This window comes from Strongylocentrotus purpuratus, unplaced genomic scaffold, assembly GCF_000002235.5.
Source record: "Strongylocentrotus purpuratus isolate Spur 01 unplaced genomic scaffold, Spur_5.0 spur5_scaffold_2, whole genome shotgun sequence".
Lineage (NCBI taxonomy): Eukaryota > Metazoa > Echinodermata > Echinoidea > Camarodonta > Strongylocentrotidae > Strongylocentrotus > Strongylocentrotus purpuratus.
In genome coordinates this window covers 12,663,525-12,689,240 of record NW_022145605.1, presented here as the reverse complement: position 1 = coordinate 12,689,240, position 25,716 = coordinate 12,663,525, and the positions used below count along the sequence as shown (strand labels likewise).

At 40.2% G+C, this 25,716-nt stretch overlaps 1 protein-coding gene across 3 annotated transcripts; it reads right to left on the bottom strand.

Moving 5' to 3' along the window:
* Window positions 1-405: 405 nt before the first annotated feature.
* On the bottom strand, window positions 406-25,461 carry LOC576259 (mediator of RNA polymerase II transcription subunit 15). Of its 3 annotated transcripts, none has more exons than XM_011666887.2 (21): window positions 25,189-25,461; window positions 21,369-21,536; window positions 20,549-20,622; window positions 19,669-19,790; window positions 18,846-19,289; window positions 17,733-17,867; window positions 16,919-17,067; window positions 16,261-16,432; window positions 15,508-15,729; window positions 13,892-14,071; window positions 13,145-13,446; window positions 12,435-12,832; window positions 11,733-12,021; window positions 10,452-10,677; window positions 9,714-10,032; window positions 8,414-8,645; window positions 7,270-7,429; window positions 6,207-6,697; window positions 5,642-5,782; window positions 5,080-5,239; window positions 406-3,864 (listed from the first exon to the last, which is right to left on the bottom strand). In XM_011666887.2, exons 2-21 carry the CDS (start codon window positions 21,525-21,527, stop codon window positions 3,485-3,487), a joined length of 4,755 nt encoding a protein of 1,584 aa, XP_011665189.2. In that variant the 5' UTR covers window positions 21,528-21,536; window positions 25,189-25,461; the 3' UTR covers window positions 406-3,484. The 3 variants fall into 3 exon arrangements, with proteins under 3 accessions (XP_011665189.2, XP_781676.3, XP_011665190.2); XM_776583.5 differs by having other exon boundaries at window positions 5,642-5,785; window positions 25,189-25,460; XM_011666888.2 differs by having other exon boundaries at window positions 5,642-5,785; window positions 10,548-10,677; window positions 25,189-25,460.
* Window positions 25,462-25,716: the final 255 nt, after the last annotated feature.

The window sequence follows — 25,716 nt, the reverse complement described above, 5'->3', positions numbered from 1 at the left end:
ACAAAAACTTTCTGAAGTGCTGAAGGAGACATCAAGGTTGGGGTAACCAATTTCTGATTGTTAAACAATTGCCCCATTCTGATTGTTAAATAAGAGACATGAATCTTAATACATTTTTTTAAATTCAACATTAATATTAAAGGCAATATGGAACGATCGTGAATACAGTACAATCACTTCACTTGCATCGATATACACAGCTCGTAACAAAGTAGAAATAGTCGGAGCCTGTACAAAGCCGCAAGCTTCTAGCATACACATAGCAACCCTTGGGAGAGAGAGTTACACTCACACACAAAATAAAGCACGTTCTCATATTTACAAAATACCAGCTTGTTTGCGCTCCAAGGGAGAGAAGGAAAAAATACTTGTGAATCAACAGAACAAAACGAAGCATGGTCAATCTACAAAACGAATGAATATGTACAAGATATGCATCGAAATCAACGATTCAAGCATACAACTCTGTGTTATGTACAAATACTGATAACTAGTGTCATATTTAATATCCCTATTCACTCTGAAAGCCGACTCCAAACTAACCAATCAACAAAAAACCTTGGCCATTGGGGCTATGTAATTTCATGTTCATTCTACTGTCATTTTTTTTGTCTGTCTCTCCAGAGTCACTGGTATATGTGACCGTATATGCATAAAATTATCTACCATAATCAACATGTGTCATTTTTGTATTCCCCTTCAAAATAGAATGTTTGATATTCATGTACAGTACGTATACGTGATTAGCAAACCAAATTATAAATCACATCATTTCCTCCATATGTATGAAACTTTGACATCTTTTCTTTGTGCTAAACCTCAAGATATATGTATGACACAGATTCAACTGTTCCACACAAACAGGTGGGGAAAGGAAAGTATGTATACATGAACAAAACGCTGAAAAGTCTGAGATTCAACAAGAAATATAATTTACATTTACTCAAATAAAACATGGAATGCTTAAAATCCTGCACGGTTTCAACTTAAACATATGAATAATTGCAAACATAATGAGAATATAATACAAGAATTACCATCCCCTACCCCTCCCCTAAACAAAAATAATAAGGATTTATAATTTTACACATGTATCAGACATTTCTTTTACAAGCGTTTACGGCACTGTAAAAAAACAAAATTAAGTTCTATATCACAAAAAATTATTACAAAACATAAATATATCTACAAACTTTTATACTGATATCACCAGGCACTAATTATATTCATACATACATGGACTATACAACGAAATTGAACATACAAATGCACAGTTAACGTGAAAAACACAATTGTGTGTAACATCATACTTCAAGACACTTTACAAAACACATACAGTGTAATAAAATACTTTCTTTCATCTGTTTTTCATCACGACATGGATCAGGATTCTCTTTTTACAATAAGCAAAATATGAAGCAGAATACATTAATCAATAATATTGTCACTTCATGGTAATGTGTAACAGGTAAACGGCTGAAGCACACAACAAAAGATAGCTCCTTCCACTGAATTTCACACAAAAATAAATCTTTTCCTCTCGTCCTTCGTCATGAACAACAAATTAATAAACATTCTGAAGGAGTTCTATAGTGTTTGTAATATAAAAAGCATTCTCATGATTTTCTTCATTTTCATAATTTGGTCAATGTATAAACCAAGATGCATTTACAGCATCACTCCCTTCAACCTTCATATACTCAACTGAAAGTGTAATTACCGAAACATTATTTCCCACACACAAAGGCTCATGCAGATACAAAGTGGTCATCCACAGCTCTTTTAACAATGTGTGAGTGAATGGCAACTGCACATAACAAAGGTGTTCGATGAGCCCTGTGTTGTAAGATACAGAAATGCAAAGCATACTACACTTACGTCATAAGAAAAGAAAAGAAAGCGAAAAAATGCAGCGGTTTTCCATGTCATATCTTAACAAGGCTTAAATCAACAACAAATATGTACACACATATTGTATTCCAAGGTTCGATCTCCTTTCATCCTCTTTTTCAGCCTATTTGAAACATTTATGATGAAACTTGATACATGCAAGATGCTTGGCCAATATGTATACATGTGTAATAATATTACCCCACAGGATGTTACAATATAGGTCTATAGGTGGCTGCACAGGGTTTAAGCATAGCCAGTAAAGTAGAGATAGTTACGTGACCGAAAGCCACGCTACTTCATAGGTCAAATTCATTTCCCTTCAATAGAGATTGTATGTAGGAGGGAATTATTTGGACCTCTATGAATTGACCTTAAAGCGCATATGCGTGTGAATGTCCCAACTATCTCTCTCAATACACTACGGTTTGCAGGTACTGTAAGACCAGTTACCAAAGCAATGAATATAGATTGTACGATGACACATGCTTCAGCCACAAATGCTCCATTACACCTTTCTACCACTTGCCAATTCTAACTAGAACCCTGGACACGACACTATACATATGATATCCCTCAAACCTAACCGTAACTTAAACCATTGTAAACAAGCCTACTCATGCTATGGTGACAACAGCACCATGATCAATTTTTAATACTAATCACTTCCCAACTATTGACTACTAGTCTAGACCCAACACAATACCTCTCCTTAATGCTAACCCTAAACATGACCTAAACCTGACCTAAACCCAAATTGCAGCCTGATCCCCTCATCTTACATCTTTGACAAACTAAAGCCTGCAGCAAATGTCATAAAAGCTATTGTCGGATCACCCTATGCAGGCCACCAAAGGGTAATGGCATAAGTAAATGGCATGTTCATTTTAGTAATCATGTGTTTGCACAAAATAACCACTGGTAAATCACAACCAGAGAATCTATATCTTAACTTCTCATAATACTGGTGGGGAGGGGGTGGGGGAATCAGCATTGGGATGTAACAGACTTATTTCAGCAATGGACATTGTTTTTGTATGCGATGTTGCAATCCGTAACCCAATTAAGGCTTGACCACTGTTTGTCCACTACCTGGCCATTCCATATCTTTACTTTTTTACTCACTATGGATCAAAAGTCTGGATTGCCATTGTCTGGAGGGAGTATTATGGTACACGTACACTTTAAGTGTGACAAAATTCAACTGTGGCAGTCCGCTGCTAGTTTCACTAGTCGACTACAGCCTGTAAAGAGTTTGTTTTGGTTCTTCGTTTTTTTTCTTAATTGGCATCAAATTAATTTAACAATATGAAGGAACAGTAATATTTTGAGCAATGACAGTGAATAATAATAAACATAGAAAGAAAAAAAAATTGAATGACCAATTATTTGACAGCTGCACCTTTACCTGGAACTCAAACAACTGGAAATGAAGCATGACGTTTTAAAAGAGTGAGGTGCAAGGCTACGACATACAGGGGAGAATGTGAATCTATACACAGCGGTTACACGTCCGTCTTCAACCCAATTGAAGCTTGACTGCTGCCGATCCATTCAACACCCTGGTCACCACCATCTGACAACGTTGCGGCAATCACCCTACAACTTGTTGCTGCTGTTGCTGCCTCTCGAGCTCCTCCACGCTCAGGATCTTCTGCCCACTGGGGATGGTAGGCGGTATCTGACCCATGGGTTGCTTGAGAAGGTCGGGACCGAACCACTTAGCCAGGTGATTGACAGGGGAGCGCCGGTGATCCATGCCCCCGCCCATCTGGGGGAGCGAAGGGTGGTTGTGGTGGTGTCCCATCAGAGGATGCTGAAGAGTGGTGCGACTTGGTTGTTGCGGCTGTTGCTGCTGCTGTTGGGGTTGCTGGGATGATAGAGTATGCCCGGCAGCCTTGCCGTCTTGATGTTGCTGGTGATGTTGGGAGGGGTTGGTAGCTTGGTGACGTTGCTGCTGTTGCTGGAACAACTCTGTCAATTTAAGCAGCGAAATTTATTCATGTTAATATTCCTTTTTTGTGTAGCATATTATCTCCAGACAGTCATAACTCTATGACCGGTCATTGGTTAGTGCTTAGTGCACTAGAAAATTCTAACAGCTCTGGCACTTCAATCCACTTTATATCACCTACTCAGTAACGTAAGACTTCAAATTTGATCTGCAATCATCATGAAACTATCACTTGTTCTTGTTCAAACGTTCTTTCCAAAAGCAGTTTGAAAACATAGCTTGAGCTTTGATAATCATAAGCAGTGTACATTGCATTCTAAGGGAATAAAACCTGAAGAAACCAATCAAACACCTCGGAAAATAAGTAAACAAGCGCTAATGATTTGAATATAGACACATGCAATGGACAGAGATTTGAACCCGAAAGCCTCGTTTTAATATGAACACAGCGTTTTATTTATGCTGATGTAAACTGCAATATGCTTCACATTTCTGTATCTTAAAAACACAGAGCTTGGTGAATACACGGAAGACCTTTGTTGGGCACAATTGCCATTCAATTACACGTTTAAAAAACAAAACAGAAGCGGCTTTTCACGGCGGTTTACCGTGTCATATCTGAAGCCTTAAAGGTACTATGTCCCTTTGGCAGCCAACCCCAAATTCTGTAGAACTTTGCAGAAATTATGAATATGTCATGTATGTCCTATCTGTGAAATTTAAACATTAGCAGTGTCCTAATATTCAAATTATGCAAGGAAACCCTTTTACTTGCTAGACTTTACTGTCAGACACTATTGAGTGACTGACTGGCTTTTTTTCTTCTTTGGTAATAACATACATAAAATGAGCTGTAAAGGGTACATGAGCATTTGTCTACATCAATAACCCACTTCTTGTAATGGCCAAAATTAAACTGATTGAATCTTTGCACAGCATAAAACGTGCGACCATTTGGTACAATGGTCTGAAAATCAGACTATTATTTACTGGCTCTATAGCTTTTAGGTCGATTTGACAACTAATAGTCGTTATTTTCCCACTTACAGACATTTTCATGCCCCCTTTTATTTAGGGAAGTACTAAATTAGTATTATCTTTCAAATGCCGTTGGAATTTAGCCTTTTCATTTTTTTGGCCTGTAAATGAGACATAGTACCTTTAATGCTCAACTGAGAGTCACATGAATGAAGTACTGTACCACACAAGTTTCCGCACACAGTATTGCTACTCACCCGCCTGCTGCTGTAGATGGTTCATGTTGGCTTGTTGCTGCGGGTTAGATCCACTCTGCTGCTGTTGCTGCTGCATACCTCTGACAAGGTTGCTCTGATGCTGCTGTTGCTGCTGTAACATCTGCTGTAGATTGTGTTGTCCCATAGCTTGATTCATGTTCTGTAATTAAAACAAACAAGCAAGTATTTCATATACATATTTTTCTTTTCAACAGGCTTCTACACATGCTAGTAGAGTAAAGAGAAATACATACCAGTAAATAGAAGTCACGCTCGTTCACAGGTCAAATTCATGGAGCAACAAAAATAATACTTCCCTCCAATAGCGGTCGTTTGACTGAATATTTGGAGCTACATGAATACACCTTTCCAGAGGCAGTTGAGCTAGATATCGTACCAATTATTCTGAGACGTAGACTTACTAACCAGTTTATTGACATGTGGCTGTGGTATCCCTCACACTTTGGGGGGTACCCCTCTCACATTTAGGAGTACAATATTACATCTACATAGGAAACCTAAATGATATATACAAGACAATGTGAGGGATGGATTGGCTGACCTGAAGGCTGAACTGTGGTGGCGGTACCCCTCTCATGTTGGGCGGTACCATACCAGGCATCATCATGCCTCTCATCAGGTTGGCTTGCATGGCTGGCGGTAGCATCATAGCAGGGTTCATTGGTAGACGGGCTTGCTGTTGCTGCTAGAGATAGGGAAACAAAGAGGTACCATGTTTTTTCTGCTTATGGACATATTGTGAATAGCGGTTTTTATTTTTATACAAGATATTTAGCAATGCCCACAGAAGTCTTATTTTTCACATGAACAGATTGTACAGCAAGGGGTAAATTAATAATCAAATGCTACTAAAATTGACTAAAATGAGTACAGCTAGATTCATTGTGGTCACCAGATCAACAATTCATATTCATTCATGATAACAAAGTACTTGGTGGCAATGGTGAATTATTACGGAGAATACAACATCTGTATAAAGAAAACTTAGGATCAACTGACTGTTTACATACACCAAAGTATCTTTGGTTTCCTGGAAAGCCCACATACTCATTTTGGAGTTACGTCTTTGTGTCACTGAACCCTCAATATATTACGCTAGGGCTCACCTGCTGTTGTGATTGAGGATTCTGCTGCTGCTGAGCTGCTGCTGTCATGCGGTTCATGGGGAAACCATGGTGTGACTGAACGTTGGGAGGAGTAGGGGGCTTAGCTGCCCTCTCTGCCATCCTCTGTGCCATCTCTGGCCTCTGCTGCTGGGCACCCAAGCCAGGAGGCACCTGCCTGCCTTGCAGGAAGGCCTGCTGCTGCTGCTGCTGGAGGTGAGCTTCAGAGTGGAAGGCCTTCATTGGACCACCACCGCCACCACCCTGGATGTGTGGGTTCTTTGCTATTTCAGATTGCTCTGGGGCACTGTGGTTGGGTGGGTCTCTCCTGCCATCCTGCTGGCCAGGACCGTGGGGGTGGTGCGGACCCATCAGCTGCTGCTGCTGTTGCTGGGGAGTAGGTTGGGGTGGAATGACTTGGGCTTTATTATCCCCATCCAGCTGCTTATTCATCTCTCTCATTTTCTCTCCTCCTCCATGGTTTAGAATGGCTCCTGAATTAAAAAGTAAAAGACAAAATGAAATCTTAAGCCTCGTTCAAGTGTAAAACTCTTCACAATTCTGCTCTTGTTGACAACATCTGTCATCTTCAATTAAAAACCTTCACTTGTTAATTTTCCTCATACAATCAAGCTTGTCTTAGTGGCCACCTCTATATAAAGGCCATCACTGCACGATGGTTACCTATCATGCCTCCCTCTGCAGGAAATGAACAACTTGTCTAAAAAGCCCATCTGTCTACAATGACCACTTTTTGTCTTTCACTTGGGCAGCCTTGACAAATAGGTTTGACTGTACTTTATTTGCATCAAGCATTACTGTAAACGCTGTTATTTTCGCGTGATAAATTTTTCACGCTGAGCGACCCCAAAACATATTCACGGTTCTTAAATTCATATTGCACGCTATTCAGCCCGTTCAGAGCACGCGTAAGAAGTCATGATTATATTTTTGCGAGTTCTAAAATTTGCGCTTGCCAATCTTAGCGCGAAATCCGTGAAAATTAATGTGCTGCGATTATTTCTACTTTTACAGTTTGCAGCAGTAATGCTCTGGGGCATCTTACCTTGGTTATCAGTAGCAGGTTCTTGTACCGATGGTGCATCCCCCTTGCCTACGCCATCCCCCGGTCTGCCCTGAGTAGCAGCCTTGGCTTCAGCTTTGCTCTCATGCATCTTACGGATCACGGAGGTTGGCATGAAGGCAGCTGCTATTTTACTAGGCGTCTGTTGAATGACGGGAGAAACATATGATTAGAGATCTTGAAGATAATGGACGATGTGTGTTGTGAACTACAGGCAAAAATATATAAAGCTACGGTCACAAAAGTTTGTACAAACACATCGTTCCTACGAATCCCTGTCTTCCATGGTCTTCCCGAATTTCCAGGGTCTGAAAATCGTTCGTAAAGCATTCATAGCAGTTCGCAATGGATTTGTGACCGAGGCTTAAGATACAGTCTCGGCTGCTTTAGCAATAATCTGTATAGAAAGACCCTTGCTCATTTATTGTTAAGACTACTGTTTTGTTTTCTATTGATCTGTGTTTCTCATAAAAACCTTAGAACACTCTCTATACACAAATTTGATTGAGTGCCAAAGTCACAAGTTAACTGGCCAAATATGCCTAATCTTTTTTGTGTCTGTGTCTGATCACATTTGACAACCGGTAAATGCATTACCCATCAATGATGAAATATATCTCTTAAGTCTAAACAATTTGATGAAATATCAATATATGTGGTCACTATTCTGCAAGTATCAGTGTAATGTTTCTGTCATAATATGGTATGTAACATTTTATCATCCTATTCTCAGATCTAGAAATTAGTCAAAAACATTTAGTTATTGTCAAATGTTACATGATGGCAAATGAGATATTGGGTGGTATTCTCGAAAGCAGACTAACTTTAGTCAATGGTTTAATCATCTGACTAAGTATGGCATGCCAAGTGTCTATATGAATGTATTTTTGAATAATTTGTTATGTCCCTAAATTACCATGAAAACATAATTATTTCATAGTTATATTGTTGTTTAATAATTATGTTAATACATTTTATTTGAATTTAGTGACAATTTAAATTATTAAAAAACATATTCACATGGACACTTGGCATTTCATACTTAGTCTTAGGATTAAACCATGGACTAAAGTTAATCAGCTTTCGAGAATACCACCCATAGTGTCTACCACATTTCAAACCATACCCTGTGACCCGGTGTTCCAGGAGGAGTGCCTGACGAAGGTCTTGGGGGTTGCTGTTGCTGTTGTCCAGACTTGTTCTGTTGTTGATTAGCTTGTTGCCCTGGATGCTGCTGCTGTTGTTGTTGCTGCTGTGGCGTTACTCCGGTGTTACCAACAACATGTTGGGGCGGCTTCTGAGGCTGTTGCTGCTGAGGATTTGCTTGATTGGCTTGACCAACAGCAGGAGATTTAGCCCTGATGGTAAGAACAACATTGAGCGATAATGAAATCATCTGTTAAAGCCCCATTGCACTACTTATAGCTATTTGCGCCCTCTATATAGCAAACAATGCCGAATCGGTGACCATTGGTCCCCCTTGATCCCCTTTTGCTTATGTTAATTGAGAGCTGTTTTGATGAGATAACCACCTGTCAGTGACCACGCTGGGTGGTTTAATCCTCCTGGCCAAACTAGTGCAGACAGGCTTTATCCTTTGTATGCTAGGTCTGAAATAATGCATCTTTAAGTCTGTGAAAATCACAAACTTAAACGACAGTATATTGGTCTTCTCATAACAAATGATATCCGGCATGTGTAATTTTCTTCTTCTGTTGGACATGATTGTTTCTAGTTTGGAACAGTATAACATGCACAATCAATTAGAATGGTGTAATAATGCAAAATCACACTTACATGTATATCAGAACTATTTGACTAAAACAGCAAACTTTTGGAAACAGCAGTTTAGGAGTGCCTTAATTTATCAACAATAGCCTACATGCTTACAGCACCACCAAGTCTTATAAAATGTACCCAAATAGAATTTCTAGAGACAAGCTTTATATCATGGTGCTTTTTCAACTGTTTCTATGGTACAAATAGTGTTCAATGATATGTAGCTACATAGTTCTTGACAATATCTTCAATTTAAGAAGACAAAGATTTACTTCTTCCCTCAAATACAAGATGCGATATCAGAAACTGTGGAGTGTTTCACAAAGACTAAGATAGACTCTAAGTTGGATTTAACTATGGCAGGCTGTTCATGCCACTGTTAGCTCTCACCATTTACTGGCATTGGTCTCTCAAGGGATGTACTACTCATGGTCACAAATCTACAGAATTTACATTTGTTGATAATTCATTATCAAAGGAAAAAATATTATCTCAAGATCATAATTGAGAGACCAATGGTGAGAGCAAACAGTGGCATGAACAGCCTGCCATAGTTAAGTCCCAACTTAGAGTCGATCTTAGTCTTTGTGAAACACCCCCAGATCTAATTCTAAAATGAGCTGATGAAAACAGGCCTAATGTCATACCTGGCAGCCTCCTTGGCCTTGAACTTCTCCTTCTGAACCTCCAGCTGCTTCCTAATAAGAGCCTGCTGCAGGATACCCTGGGTGTGCTTAGCCAGCTCCTGGGGCGAGGGGATCCTCTGGGGTACCAGGGGGTTCACCGGCGAGGGTCCAGGGGGAGCCAGGGAGTTGGAGGAGCCCAGGAGAGGGGAGGTGGCCAGTCCAGCTGGCCCCAGGGTGGGAGGGGCGATGCCTCCTCCAGGGAGGGGGCTGTGGGACTGGGAGCGGAGGGCTGCTGCCGCCGCCGCTGCTGCTGGCAAGGGAGACTGGCTGCCAGGAATAGCTGCAAAGGAAATGAAATGTGACATTAAATTACCAGCCAAATAAATTACAATGACGTTTGCAATTCACAATTTATTATTTAGCACATAAACTTGGTTTCAAACCTGGGACTTATGAGACCACTGCTCTATCACTGAGCCATCGCATCTCCTCAAATTGATGTCTTGTCAAGGGACTTCATCTCTACGTTTTCTCTACTTCAAACGGATCTTTGCACTTTTAAGATCATTGGAGCTACATTCCATATATTGCAAAATCTGATCAAATCTAAGACTTCAATTCAATTCACTTTTATTTCGTCCAATAATGACATGGAAATTCGTTGAGGGATTTTACATGTTGCGTTTTACATTAAAATCATGTATAAAAGGACATCAAAAGCATGGCATTAAAATTGGAAATCGTTCGTAAAAGACTTACGAACAGGAGAATGCATACGAGGCATGGACTGGAGCAGGGCCTGTGTGAGCATGTCCCTGGGGGAGGCAGCTCGGTTGATAGCAGAAGCAGGGTTACCTGGAACTAGCTGGGCTTCCTTGTTAGCCTGGGCCATGAGAGCAGCTGCAAAGGGTGGGTTGGCCATGGCATGACGGAGGATGGTGAAGACCGCCTCCTGGTTGGGCGGTACGGGGCTAGCACGCTGCCTCTGGAGACAGACAGTAAGAAAAGAGAGGCATGTTAAAGAAACATAGTAGTTAGCTCTCATAGGGAATTCAACACCGTTTGGGTGTTTACCCAATAAGAGGTGCTGTCAATCAATAGAATTAGCCTTCAGTATTATGACCAACAGGTATTATGTAATGTAATGCATTTTCCACCCATTCCCCCACATGGTAAAGTCATTATCTCACTTCTCCCTCACCCAAAGACTCTCTGAGAGACGTTAATGATTTTCCACAAAGTCTGGTGTCAGCGAATTATGACCTTCTGCATATGGAAACTGACGACTCACTCCCTTTAAACATGTTTTACTCCATGGATATAGTTATCAAGTAATGTCAATTTGGAAGATTAGTTAATGACAAATCTCATTACTTCCTTGTCACAGAAATAAGATACCGGGTATTTGTACAGATAATGGTGAAGAGTGCAGTTGTAAGGTCAGAGTGATAGAGATCGAGAGAAAGAGAGAGGGAGAGAGAGAGAGGGGGAGAGAGAGGGAGAGAGAGAGAAAGAGTGTGTGTGTGTGTGTGTGAGAGAGAGAGAGGGGAGAGAGAAAGAGTGCGTATGCGTGTGTGTGTGTGTGTGTGTGTGTGTGTGTGAGAGAGAGAGAGAGAGAGAGATACAGACAGATAGACAGGCATAATACAACATACATGCCTCTTCCTAATTAACAATTTGTGTGTATGTATGTATGTTTTGTGTAAAAGAAAATAGGGAACAACTTAGATTCATTTGACATTTAACAACATGTTAATCAGCTAAATATTTCAACATGAACAAATGGAACCATTAATGTATGAAAGTCCTGTGGATACTTGGGGTCATGTGTGAAAGAAGATATCTACAAACTGGTCTAATATGATGACAATTTAATATTGAACAGGGGGTGTGTCACAAAACTTGTCATCAGTGACAAATGACCGTTTTTGTTATAAGCTAGTGTAATCCTTGCTTCTGATTGGTTATCAGCAGATTTGTCACTGATTTCAGTCATTCGTCATTGAAAAAAGGCTTTGTGAAACGGGTCCCAGTACTTACAGCCAGTTGGTGTTGGTGATGCATCTGGTACTGCCTGACGAGTGCAGCCATCTGCTCCGGATTCTGCCTCATCAGAGCTTGCATCTGCTCCACGTTGGCTGGCAGACCCGGCCTGGGAGGCAAGCCAGGAGCCTGGTGGTGGGCTGGCTGCTGCTGCTGCTGCTGCTGCTGCACCCCTAAGGGGTGGTGAGGAGGACCGCTGGTAGGGATGGCAGCTGTAGGCGCGGTAGATGGGGCGTGGTTCTTAAAGAGGGTAGCCATCACCTCCTGGTTGACTGGAGATGGTCCCCTGTTTAGGAAACAGAGATCAATCAAATTGATATTGATTTGAATAATGTTTCAAGAATGCTTTATTACATTTCATCCCATTCACAATGTCGCATAGAAATTTATGCTGCTTTTCATGTTTTTTTATCATTGGAATAAAATCTTGGGAACTTTTTCCAATCCCAAAATATTAACCTGTACAAAAATACCAATATTCTACAGGTTCATGACAAGATGTTCCCCTGGTTATCAAATATCACAACAGTATCATCATAACCATCATTGTCATCCTCGTCATCATCAGTATTATCATTATCATCATCATCATCTTCTTCGTCCTCGTCAACATCATCATCATCATCTTCAAATTGCATAACACTTACACTTGTTCATACACACATGTAAAAATACAAACAGAAGGTAAGACTGACTGACCTGTTATCCGGCAGGTTGAGAATAGGTCCTTCCCTGGGTGGATGTGGACCCCCAGGATGATGGGGTTGGACATGTCTGGCCATGAGACCCGGTGGTAATGGAGACACGCCTCTCCCTGCCTGCTGCTGCTGCTGCTGATGCTGCTGCCCCTGCATGTGCTGTTGTGAGAGAGGGTGATGGGGTGGCAGCTGCTGCTGAGCCTGGGGATGGGGATGGGGATGGGGTTGCCTGGCTGCTTCTCGGGGATGCTCTGATGCCTTCATCATCATCGTAACCTTCTCCATGGGCGAGGGAACACCAGGGGCGTGGCCAAGGGTGCGACCAGGGGGCGGGGATGCGGTGCGCAGACCGAGCCCAGGATGAGGCGGTTTGGGGGAGGATGATCGCTCTTCTCTTTTCTGATGTGGAGGTTAATAATAACTGACTTTAGCATTAGCAGGAAAATACATGTACCTCATACTCAAAATTCTTTTAACAACCTGATGAAAGATACAGAAGACAAAAAGATCTACAAAGTGAATTGGTTTGATCACGATTCTAACACATACACCATAGGTACAATAATTAGCAAAGTTGATTTATAACTTGTGACTCAATTTATAACATTGGTTTCGAATGTGCCCTATTTTTACATCTTCCAATGAAACTTCATTTATAACTTTGTATTTTACAAGGACATCCACTTGAAATACGAGAGACCCACTCCTCACCTCTGGGCCACCAAGACCTCCTCCTGCCTTCATACTTGCGATGAAGCTGTTGAATGCCGACTGGTCACCCTTTGGAGGTGAGCCAGCGCGCCCCTGCTGTCCACCACCTGCTCCAAACAGCATCTGATGGGATAAGACCCCACCACCACCAACACCACCGCCAGGATGGGCCATGTTTGGTGGGATACTGGGACCACTCCTTGAGTGGGCGGGGCTGTCCCCTCCTGCTGGGCTCTGGTTGAGGGTGGTCTTCTTCAGGTCTGCCTCAATCTCGGCTAGACTCTTGGCCTGGCCTGCCATCACTGTAAAATGAAAAACAAATAAGAAAGTTAAGTTGGAGAAGAAGGAGTATAATAGCGTCCATTAAGCCTTGTGATCATACGACAGGAATGTTGTCCTTACTAAATTCATAACAAAACACCATGCAACTAGAAAGGTTATTACATCATGTATGGATTGGTACCAGATGATATTCTAAACAATTTTTCAAAAGAGCTTTATTCCTGATAGTCATAGCTCTATAGTCTAATCCTCTCATTGGCTTAAAGCTCATGTTGCATATGTTCCTCTCCTGTCTTTGCTCATTCAAGTTATTCAAAATCACTGATAATGGAATTCACTAATCACCAAAAACTTTGATGGTCAATTTTTTTTTGATAGTCCAACATCTCTCCCAACATTTCTCATTTTACAAGGTTTGTACTTGTCTAGGCTGTGTTGTATACTTTTCTTGTGCATGATACATACTATTGTGAGAACCTCCTCCTCCTCCCGCTCGAATGCCACCAGGATGGGCTGTGTGAGATGGGGTACCAGGACCACTCCCAGAGTGGGCGGGGCTGTCCCCTCCTGAAGGGCTTTGATGGACTGAAGCCTTCTTCATGTCTGCTTCAATCTCAGCTAAACTCTTGGCCTGTCCTGCCCTCACTTTCAAATAAAAGGGGGTAAAAAAAAAATGAGTTGCAATGTAATTATAATGGTAACGAAACCAACAACAGTGTCACAGTAACAATTACAATAGTGAAAATGGCGCTAATAGTCACTGGCCATAGGAGGTTTGGAAGTTTTCCTCATGGGTCACTCAATATTTTGGCTAGAGGGACAGTCCATTTGTGGTGTGAGGTAGGTTAATAAAAAATCCCAGAGTTTGTGTGGGCCAGAGCTTCAGAATTCATCAACCAGATTTCAGTCCTACTCCACCCCAGCTAATGATCATGGGAACAACAATCTTAATGAAATGCATAGATATTCAAGTTCAAAGGGGATCCAAATATTCCAATTTATCTTCACTTGTTTTCACCATGAATTTGCATCTAATACAAATCAAGTTACAACAACAAAAACAGCATAGACATGCATCACCACATTCTACAAATTCTGTATAAACTTAATCTGTTACTTTTTGATGGTTTAAAGTTTCCTTGGGTAAATATTTGAAATACATTTAGAGCAATGGGCATTATGACAGAGGACCTACTGAGTTCCGTATCTTCAGAAGATAATAGTCAAACCTGAATACAAAGACCGTTCCAAGAAAGAAGGCAAAGTGGTCTTTCTAGGAAGGTGGTCTAAAAGTTTTCTGAATACGTTTCAATATAAGTCACTGTTCTAGGGAAGTTTACAAATAGTCTTTACCGACAGTTGGTCTTTCTATACAGGTGATCACTAAACCATGTTTGACTGCACTGAATACAAAGACCATTCAAGAAAGAAAGCAAAGTGGTCTTTCTAAGAGGCTGGTCTAAACTTTTTTTCTGAATACGTTTCAATATAAGTCACTGTTCTAGGGAAGTTTACAAATAGTCTTTACCGACAGGTGGTCTTTCTATACAGGTGATCACTAACCCGTGTTTGACTGCACTGAATACAAAGACCGTTCAAGAAAGAAAGCAAAGTGGTCTTTCTAAGAGGCTGGTCTAAACTTTTTTTCTGAATACGTTTCAATATAAGTCACTGTTCTAGGGAAGTTTACAAATAGTCTTTACCGACAGGTGGTCTTTCTATACAGGTGATCACTAACCCGTGTTTGACTGCACTGAATACAAAGACCGTTCAAGAAAGAAAGCAAAGTGGTCTTTCTAAGAGGGTGGTCTAAAGTTTTTTTCTGAATACGTTTCAATATGAATCACTGTTCTAGGGAAATTCACAAATACAGTCTTTCCAGACAGATGATCACTAACCATCTTTGACTGCACTGAATACAAAGACCATTCAAGAAAGAAAGCAAAGTGGTCTTTCTAGGAAGGTTTTCTGAATTTGTTTCAATATGAATCACTATTCTATGGAAATTTACAAATACAGTCTTTACAGACAGGTGGTCTTTCTATACAGGTGATCACTAAACCATGTTTGACTGCACTCACATTTCTGCTTGACTACAGTTTTCCTGTAGTCCTCATCCCCGTTCTTCTGCGGCTGTGGCTGGGGCATGGAGGCCGAGTTTGAAGCCTCGTTATGCTGCTTGCTCTTCTGCATCATGCCCAGTAATGCCATCTGGGTGCTCATAGATACCCCCTCAGCAGGCTTGATAGGGGTGAAGAGACGCTCCCCCATCATCATGTTGGGACTCCGTCTACCTATTAACTCTGTGGTAGTGGAATGATCAGAGAATAGATTATACACAATGTTTTTGTATGTTCAGGATTATTTAAGGTAAAGCTTAAAACTCTGAATTTCTCTTCTCTCTGACGTCTTCCCCAGCTTGTCTCTTTTCTCTCTTTACTTCTCTTATACTTTAAAATTTGATACGTTTATCCTCATTTTAAAGTGCAATTGTTAAACAATTCTTCTTCATTTCTGATCTCAACTTTTGTTTCTTGTAATGGTGCATTTACTGGATACTTATATATATATAATTTTGAACAATGCAACTATGTAATCTTTGTTTGCATGAGTCTTTGGACTGCTTTTACAAGGAATTTTCTTTCAAGAATAATAATAATAATAACAATACTCAGTTTTTATATAGCGCTTATTACAATCACTAAGCGCTTCCAAACTTGGAGATTATTACCCCGGCTTTCAAAGAATTGATTCCTGCCAGGTACCCATTTACATCACCTGGGTCGAGTGTGGCAAACAGATGAATGAATGAATGATCAATGACAGCAACTTACGTTCAAGCCCCGAATGGTAGAGCTCCAGCTCAGGATCATGGGGAGAGGATCGGCGGCTGTTACTGCGACTCGTACCACTGCTATCCGTACGGGTCCTCTGGGTGTTGAAGAGATGACTGAAGCGGCTCTTTCCTGGGACTGCCTCTCCTTCATCTGGGTTAGGTATCTGGGGCTGCGCAGAGAAGAGAAGAAGAATAACGTGGCTATATACAGTACTCTGAAGGGTTGCACAACACATTTTCCGCTGACAATTGCTCGATGTAAATTTCCTACACTAAACAAATACTTAATTTTTACCCCTGACCACACACTAACCCTAACCATAAACCTAACTTCTTATCACCTTACCCTAAACCTTAACATAAACCTAAACTTAAACCCTAATGTAACAATAACAATAGCGCTACCCCTTATCCTAAATCATTGACAACATACAGCCCAGAGCAATTGTTGCCAGAGCATAAGTCGAGACACCCTTAAAAGACACATAATAGTTAGTGGGTTTTCATGGGAGATTTGACACCTTTAGACGATTCAACAACTAACAGGTATTTTCAATTATTACGAGGTCGCCAAATCTACCACCTGCAGAAGAACCATCCCATAAGGAAACTTTCATCATCATAAATTCAAAGCAAATAATTTTTTAAAAACATACCAGCATGTTCTCCAGCTTGAAGAAGTCATTGACATCAAAGTCCTTGCCAGAGGTAGCCCCGCTGGTGTTGTTGCCACTCTCGTGAGAGACTTCCGGTGAACTGGAGCTGGCCGTCTCCATGCTACCATTCCTATCAGCAACCGACGGACCTATAACAAAAATCAGAAGGACAATACAATCACAGTGAAAAACTGTTTACAAAGACCATTCACAGGTTTTCTCTCACTAAAAGTTCCTTGTAATTCACATTTTTCTGAGAACACTGTTCACAGGGGACATGTGCTGATTAGGTGACTGGTCTTTATAAACATGTCTGCCTGTATTCTAGAAATAATATACATGGTGGTAAAAGATCTCTTGCACTTGGAAGCACTTGGTTCTCATCTTCAAAGCAAAACATTCAGTATTCAACAGATTCAGAAGTTCAAAAACTAATGTTCGTGACCAAAAAAGAAATAAAGATGTATATTATTGATTAGCAGATCCGGATATTGTTATGAAGGGGAGAAGGTCACGAATTTAGGCTACAAAATATAATTTTGGGAGTTCCAACAGCCCTCAAAACCGAAGAAGAGCATGCAACATAGCGAGGCTTCAAGGGGGGGGGGGGAGAGTGAAGGGTAATCGGATGTAGCAAAAATTTCAAGACATGAACTCCTATTTCCATTTTGTTTCTTTTTCTTTCCTCTCTTCTTTTTAAATATGGATATTTTTTCTCTTCTTTTCTTTTAAAATCTACTAATGATATTGACCCTCAGATTCTTGATTGAAGACAGCTGCCCCTGTATAATTCACTGAATTTGTTGTTACTTACGCCTGCCTTTGACTTCTTGTTCACCACCACTGTCTTCTTCATGTTCATTGAAGCCATGAAGAGCGATGGTATCTGATTGGCTGGTAGGACCCACAGTGAACCACTCGGGAGTCTCCTCATTACGACGACGATAGTCTGGGTACAGAAAATATAATAATAATAATAATAATAATAGCTCACATTTATAATGCGCCTAATACTTTGTTTCTAGACGCAGGACATATTATTACCCCGGTCATCGGAATCAGGCTTCCCCGCAACACTGCATGCACATATTCTACTCCCTAGGGAGCATTCAAGCCAGTCGTGATTTGATAGTGTTCATCAGTGGATTCAACAGAGTATGGACAATCAGAATCCTCTGTACAACATAAAATGACTTTTATTCAGATGCTTCTTCAGTGGTGCAATATTAGCATCAACATTGGCTTCATGTTTTTTTGGGGCAAAGGGGGATTCGGGATTGAGTCGGAATAGGGATTTGGGATGGGTTTAGGGTGAGGTGAGGTTAGGACTTGGGTTAAGGATAGAGGCTTGTTCAGTTATGACGCGATAAACCACCCCTAAAATTTAGCCACATTTTTCTAACGTGAAGATTGAATGAAACTGCGCACAGCGAGGGACTTGCACAAATTGTATTGAGCTATGGGCTAAAAGATTCAGGAATGTTGAGCATATTACACTTAACGTCCAAAGTTTAAAATAATGCCAGGGTTTTCCTGCCGCATATCTGAACGAGCCTTTGGTCTTAGGTGTAGGGTTGGATCCTAGATTGACCTTGGGAATAAGACTCACGTGTGAGCAATCGAATGCAGAGCAACTGGCTCCAAAGCATATTGTTTATATTTACTTCTACCTCTATTAGAATTCCTAGCTGTTCTCCTAGTGAAGGTATATATACAGGCCAAAGCGATGATTGGATCCTTTATATAATTTCTAGCATTTTTCCTTACAATAATAAGCTTTATTCCCAGTAGAGGTACCATACACAAGCCACAGCAATGGCTGGATTCTACAACTATGCATTTTATCAATCACTATTTGATTTGCAATCCAAAATGATGTCCAGTCTAAAACATTATATTTTGGCAAAGCCCCATGTCTTTCACTCACTTTGTCTATTGAAATATCTGCTGAAACCTTGACGGTTGCCTCCTCTTTCCGTATCCCTGTAGTCTCGATCTCTATCCCTGTCCCGGTCCAAATCTCTGTCTCTGGGCCTGTTCCTGATCCACTCCCTATCCACATCGTGGTCTCGATCCCGGTCCCGGTCTCGATCCCGATCACGATCCCTGTCGCGCAGAATCTCACGCTCGTTGCTGCTGCTTTCCACCACGGGAGGGCGGTTCCTCGTGATGATGCGACCGCTGCCAGGGCGAGTGATGGTGCGTATAGGACGATCGTGCTCTTTGCTCTCCGTGGGACTGTGGTTGTGATGCCGTTCTGATGCATGCCCCGATGGTGGTTGGAATGCTATTTGGCAACCGAGACCAAAGCTTCGGCGCTGGGGACTCAGAACTATGCCATCTTTCTCATCAAGGATCCTCTCTTTTGCATCTGGAACAGAAGAACAAAAGACCGATATATAGAAACTATCTGTTTTTGTTTTTTGGGGTGGGGGGGGGGGGGGTGTGAGATTGCCTGCCTTTTTGTGTGCTTAGTACAGCAAAACTATTTTTTCCCCTTCTGATCAGTGTGGACTCACTATCGTTACATGATAACCATTCATTTTACATATTTCTGACCCATAAAATAATCTCCAGTATTGCTCAATATGACACATGCCTGACTTATTGTTCAGACTAAATCCCTCACAGAAAATGCCCCCAAAAGAGTGAAAACGACCAGAGCTTCCCAGAGTAACATTTCCGAAATGATATCATTACACCTCACAGTCAATCCCGTCGCAAGATCAATCAGAACTTGCCATACTTACCAGAGTACTTCTTGCGAAGAGGTTCTTTTGGGTTCTCATACAGATTCAATGGAGAAGGCCCTCTTGACCTCCGTCCTGAGAAAGATGCATGCCACAGTTCTGGCTCCCATACCCCTTTCTCACTGTTAGAACAAGAACACATGTATAATGCTTGAAAACAATATATCAACTTTCTACCTATTGAATATTTATTTATTACCGTACCAGCGAAATGCTTAAAATGAAAACAAATTATATATATATGTATATATATATATATATATATATATAATAATCAAAATATAAAATATATCACATATTGATTTATTAATATAAGGATTTGCTGCATTATATCATATAAGGAGTGCTAATGAACTAGAAACTATTAAATGTACCTAGCTTATGAGAAAAATTGTAACAAATCTTAAGCATAAGTATGACAAGTCATTGTTAAAAGACTTTGCAAAGGAAGCTACATTCACAGGTATTCCATGCAAAAACACCAATCAAACCTGTTCATTATGCACGATATTAATACCATGCACTGAGAAGCTCTAGTTGAAATTATGGATCGAGGTGGCAGAAATAGCACTATTTCTGTCGCCGAGAAATCCATAATTTCACTAGTGGCTTGAAATAGTGCATGATATATTTGTTTTATATTTTTCAAACCAACATTCATAAAAATAATAATAGTCATAATTTCTGTAACCGAGGAATCCATAATTTCACTAGTGGCTTGAAATAGTGCATGATACCGATATCACATTGATCTTGATCGTTTGCATATCTATGACGTCGTCATCATCATGAGAGCTAGATGAGCAGTATATGATCTGATGCCCTTCATGCTCTCAGATGAAGATGATATGTCAAGGAGAAATTCATCTCATAAACTTACGCGCAAAATTCATTGAGTAAACAAGCTGGCTTCTTCCTTGATGCAGGAGTGTTACGAAGATCCCACAATGCTTCCTGAGAATCAAAGCACATCATTAGAAAATCAATGTAAGTGATTTTATTTTTAAAAGCTTATATCCAGTGATGTGGATAGTTTTAAATTTGACTTAACTAATGACCCAAAATATCCTACATTCAGTTAAACATAAATGAGTTGTGGCAGTACAATGTCCATGTGATTATGAATAATGGTCTCTTAACCTTAACAAAGATCATACAAACAAAATAATAGCAATGAGATTAATAAATACCAGACTAGGGCAAAAGTGGAGGCAAAAAATGTTGTACAGAACAGAACAAGTTTTAAAGTCCTAAATGGGAGTGGTAATACAAAAGATGATTTTCTGAAAAATTCATGGTGAATCATTAAATATAATTCATTCCAATCATCAGGCACAACCCAATTACTACAATCTGATAATTAATTCATAATGAAGTCTGCATGTATGCTGATTTACAATTATCAAATGCAAGTACTTTGGTCTACATTGTCCAAAGTTTTTCTAAATACTCTACAAGTCTCTACTCCAGTCGTTATTTATAGGCCCTTTATTTTCTGTCCAAAAGCAAAGTCCATTCTAAACAGAGAAAGTGATTTTTATTTTCTTATGTATTTATGTTCAATAAAAATTACCCCAATTTGAACAAGGCAACAGGCTATTAGCACTTGTCCTATAAAGACTCATGTTTCCCGTAGGTTCTGGAAGTGGGGATGTGGAAAATTATCTGAAGCCATTCTTTGTTAGGGTTTAAAAACTTACCCCAGAATATTGCAACTTGTTGTTCTTCTTGTGAACTTCTGAAGGCTTGCCATCATCTTTCACTGTTCCGCCTGGCTCCTCCTCTTTCACTCCTTCTCCTACTCCTCCCCCTTCTACTCCTCCACCTCCACCTCCCTCTTCTTCCTTCTCATTGGTCATCCTCGCAACCTTAAAACGCAATAAAATTGATATCCTTGTAAGCATAAATAATCGTCTCCCAGATAATCCATCTGTAAGACAGCAGTGTGATCGCATTTGTTTTATCATTTATTTATTGCAACAAACAGGTTGGATTTCAAATACAAAATAATACACAGCCATACATAACAATGGTGGTTTTACACTATAAATACCTGTAGTTATTATACAATCTTACATTAAAGAGTAAACAATGTGTGTGGAACATAAATAAATGAATGGTTATGGCTGCTACAATCAAATCATTACACACCATATCAGCATCAAATTAAAAATTGATAAATATCATGCTAAAATAAATGCATAAGACTAATACGGCCCAGCACCTGTAACTGTAAGTCCTACATTGTTTATTTGTTATTTGTCTGGTGTCATGATGTTGTGTGTGTGCATTGCCCGGCTGAGAAACTTGTGAATGCTGAGCATAATGCAGTGCGCTGGCAATTCAACTGTGGATAAATTAGGGCTGAAAAGGCTTACTGCAGGTTTTCCTCATTTACATGACCATCAGATATATCATGCATGATATTATACAGTATATATATATATATACCCGTACATGTAGTTCTATATTTCAAGCCTTATCTAAATACAATTTTCAAGGCCTTGCACAAGTGCTTTAGGATTGAATCTGTCTCTGTGGTAAATTTCTCACTATCATATGTGGTAAAATGTCATTTTATAACATTATAATGCTAGACCATCAAAATAACTAGACATGCAAATGAAACATAAATGATGATTTTGCGAATATTCTTTAGAGGTCGCAAAGGACTGTAAGCGGCACAAGAAAAGTAGAAGCGGGAAGAGGCCATGAGGTGATTCAAAATAGTCTGAAAGCCCTTTAAGATGAGATATTTCTAGATGTACTAAAGAAAAGTGAATTTAAAAAAGCATGCCACATCCTTGTTTAATTTGTCAGTCAATTCTTCAAGACTCATTTTATTCAAAAGAACACACAAAAAAGGGTGACATAATTCATGTATTGGAAATTCAACATCTCTAGATTTTATAAAAACCTTCATTGAGTTCATACCTATACTTTTTCATAGAACATTCCACATCTGATATTGGCAATATATACAAATTTGATTGCAACAAAACAAGCAGAAAGGTTTTGAAAATAGCAATTCACTTGAATGTATTTTGATTTGAAATGCTGACTGATCTATACCAACAGAATATTTGCTGATGTACATGTAACTGACAAGAGAGGATATACATGTACATATGTATCCGCAATTATTTATGTTGTTATGATGTGAACACACACAATATCTCAGTTTCAAGTTTGAAGAGAGCAGACTGCAAAATGATGGAGCACATCTTTGCACGCAGAAACAACATCTTCTGCCCACTTCAACATGGTTTTCAAGCTAAGAACTCATGTGAACTCCAACTGACTGGCTTTGTCACTGACATCTTGAACAACATGAAGGACAATAATCAGACGCACATAATCACCGACTTCAGTAAAACCTTCGATAAGGTTGGTCACCAGAGGCTTCTAAAGAAGATGAAATACTATGTGTGAGAGCCACAACATTGACTGGATATCCAGTTTTCTCTCCCAACCGTAAGCAGCAAGTTGTCCTGGATGGTCACACATCACCCACAGTAGAGGTCCAGTCAGGCATACCTCAAGGGTCAGTACTCGGATCCTGCCTCTTCCTTTTCTACATTAATGACATGCCAAACCAACTTTCAACGACTCCTTGCCGATGACACAGTTCTGTACCATGCCATCCAGACACCTGAGGATGCAGAATTGCTACAGCAGGATCTTGATCAGCTCTGTGGGTGGTCAAGCAAGTGGATGATGGCCCTAAATCCAAAGAAATGCCAGTTCATAACTGTCTCCAGGAAAAAGACCAAATATGTCCATCAGTATCCCCTCAATGGAGAAATCTTGGAGTCTGTGTCAGCTGCCAAATACATTGGCATTACTCTCACTGCTGACCTCAACTGGACACAGCATGTATCTGCCACTAGCAAGAAGGCAAATAACACCCTAGCCCTTCTTAGAACTAGAAGGAACTTGCATGTCAACCCCACTCAGTTTAAGACTACTGCATGCCAGGCTCTCGTTTGCCCTCTTCTTGAGTATGGGAGTGCTGTCTGGGATCCACACACCATCAAATGTCTAAACCGGTTGAAGATGGTCAAGAGACTAGCAGCGAGATATGTTCTCAACTGCTATCATCATACATCTAGCGTCTCTGACATGCTGATTCAACTTGGATGGACCTCCCTCCAGAAGAGAAGAGAGCATCAACGTCTCATCTAACCGTACAAGATGCATATTACTCTCTTGTTGACTTTGACATCCACCACTACATTCAACCAGCAACAGTCTCAAGAACTACAAGATCGTCTGGTCCTTACTGTTATCGTGTCATGCAGTCACGAACAGAGCAACATATTCACTCCTTTCCTTGCACAGTTCAACAGTGGAACGCCCTCCCTAGTGCTGTAGCCGAACCGCGAACTGAACTTAAGTTTGCCGAACATGGCACTTCCAATCTGAGCCCAACCAAACCAAACCAAATGCAAAGGCCTGGTTCGGATGCTCTGTAGAAAAATGTAAACATTTGGTCGCCGCACTCATGCTTTTTTACATGAACATCTGCAAGAATCTTTAGCAGTGAAGGAGGCAGATTATCTTTAAGAAGAAGAAGAAGAGACTACATGATAGAAGAAAAAGAAGATGGAATAGCCTTCGGCTAAAAAACTAGGCTCATGCTAGAACAAAAGTTTCAGTCTTTGATATCAATGATTGTTCAGGAGAGACGTCAGGCCCCCTGACAGGAGTGGTCAGTACTGAAAGTGGGGTATTTTAGGGGAAAGAAGTTTATGTGTATTTTATATGAAAAATTGAATAAAATATTTTAGAACAAAATTAGACCTATAACAAAAATACTGAATTAGTGATAGCAATTACACCTCTTACATCTTAGATGGGAGTACATTTTGTAGAAAATATGTGTTCCGGCGAGTATGCAGGAAATAGGGATAAATGGATGAACATCGCTCATGCAGATGCATATGGTCTAACTTATAAGTTACATTGAGACTGACAATAGATCTAAGTTAAATAACTCAACAAGTCTTTAAATTTTCATTCAATTTGTGACTTAACCTGCGTGCAGGAAATATTCTCTAATGCACTCTCAAAAATTAATCATTAATAAATTTCTGGTAGGTCTATTTCAAAAAGAAATGTGAAAAAGGACCGACTTGGACTTCTCATTTCTTCTCAGAATTGTCAGACATCGTCTCAAAACTCACTCAGCTCAGTCTCAACAAAACTTCAAAAGACATCTTCGGGATCACACACACCGACATGTCAAATGCACATAAAGCTCATTAAGATGTCTTTAACTTCATACAATTTTCTCACATGGACAGGGACTATTTTAATTTACAATACAACAGTGTATTCGCTGTATTTATAACATGTATGTAAAACTCAATAGACACGTAGCTATGGCCTACATTATTGCACATCGCATCTCCGCTCATTCAGTGCACTGAGCTGCGGCAGCGCACACAACGCATTTCGTACATACTCACACGGCACATTCAAACATGTGTAGAAAGAAGAATCGAATGCATAATTTACCTTCACAATACAGGCGCTGTGCGACCTGCACTGCGGAAGGCCTGCTTGGCTGCCTTTCTTCAAAAACTTGGCTAGTTCTTCACGGAGCACAGCCCCACGACTGCGGAGAAGATGTCAGAATAAAACTGCAAATTGAAAACTTTTCAAATGGTCAAAAAATGCTATAACATACAAAACATAAGAACATATGCGAAAGGTCAACTGTGTGAAAAACGGCGACAGAGAGCGAGCTCACACAAACAATCCGCTACAAATCGAGAGTCATTTAAATGAGTACCCGGATGTAAACAACGCGATATGGGGCCCCCTTACTTTGTACTTGTGCGAGATGATCGAGAAGGGCGACAGACACCCAGTTGAGTCAGCTAGCAAATTAGCATACAATATGAATATAAAGTTTTGAAAGAAAATGGGGCTATATATAACTTTGTAAGGTTAAAATGTGTGTGTTAATAGGTGCCCCACCAAGCTTTCCAACCGTTCGCCGAATAAATTTACCTTCTCTCTTATGGTCCATTTAATTACTTT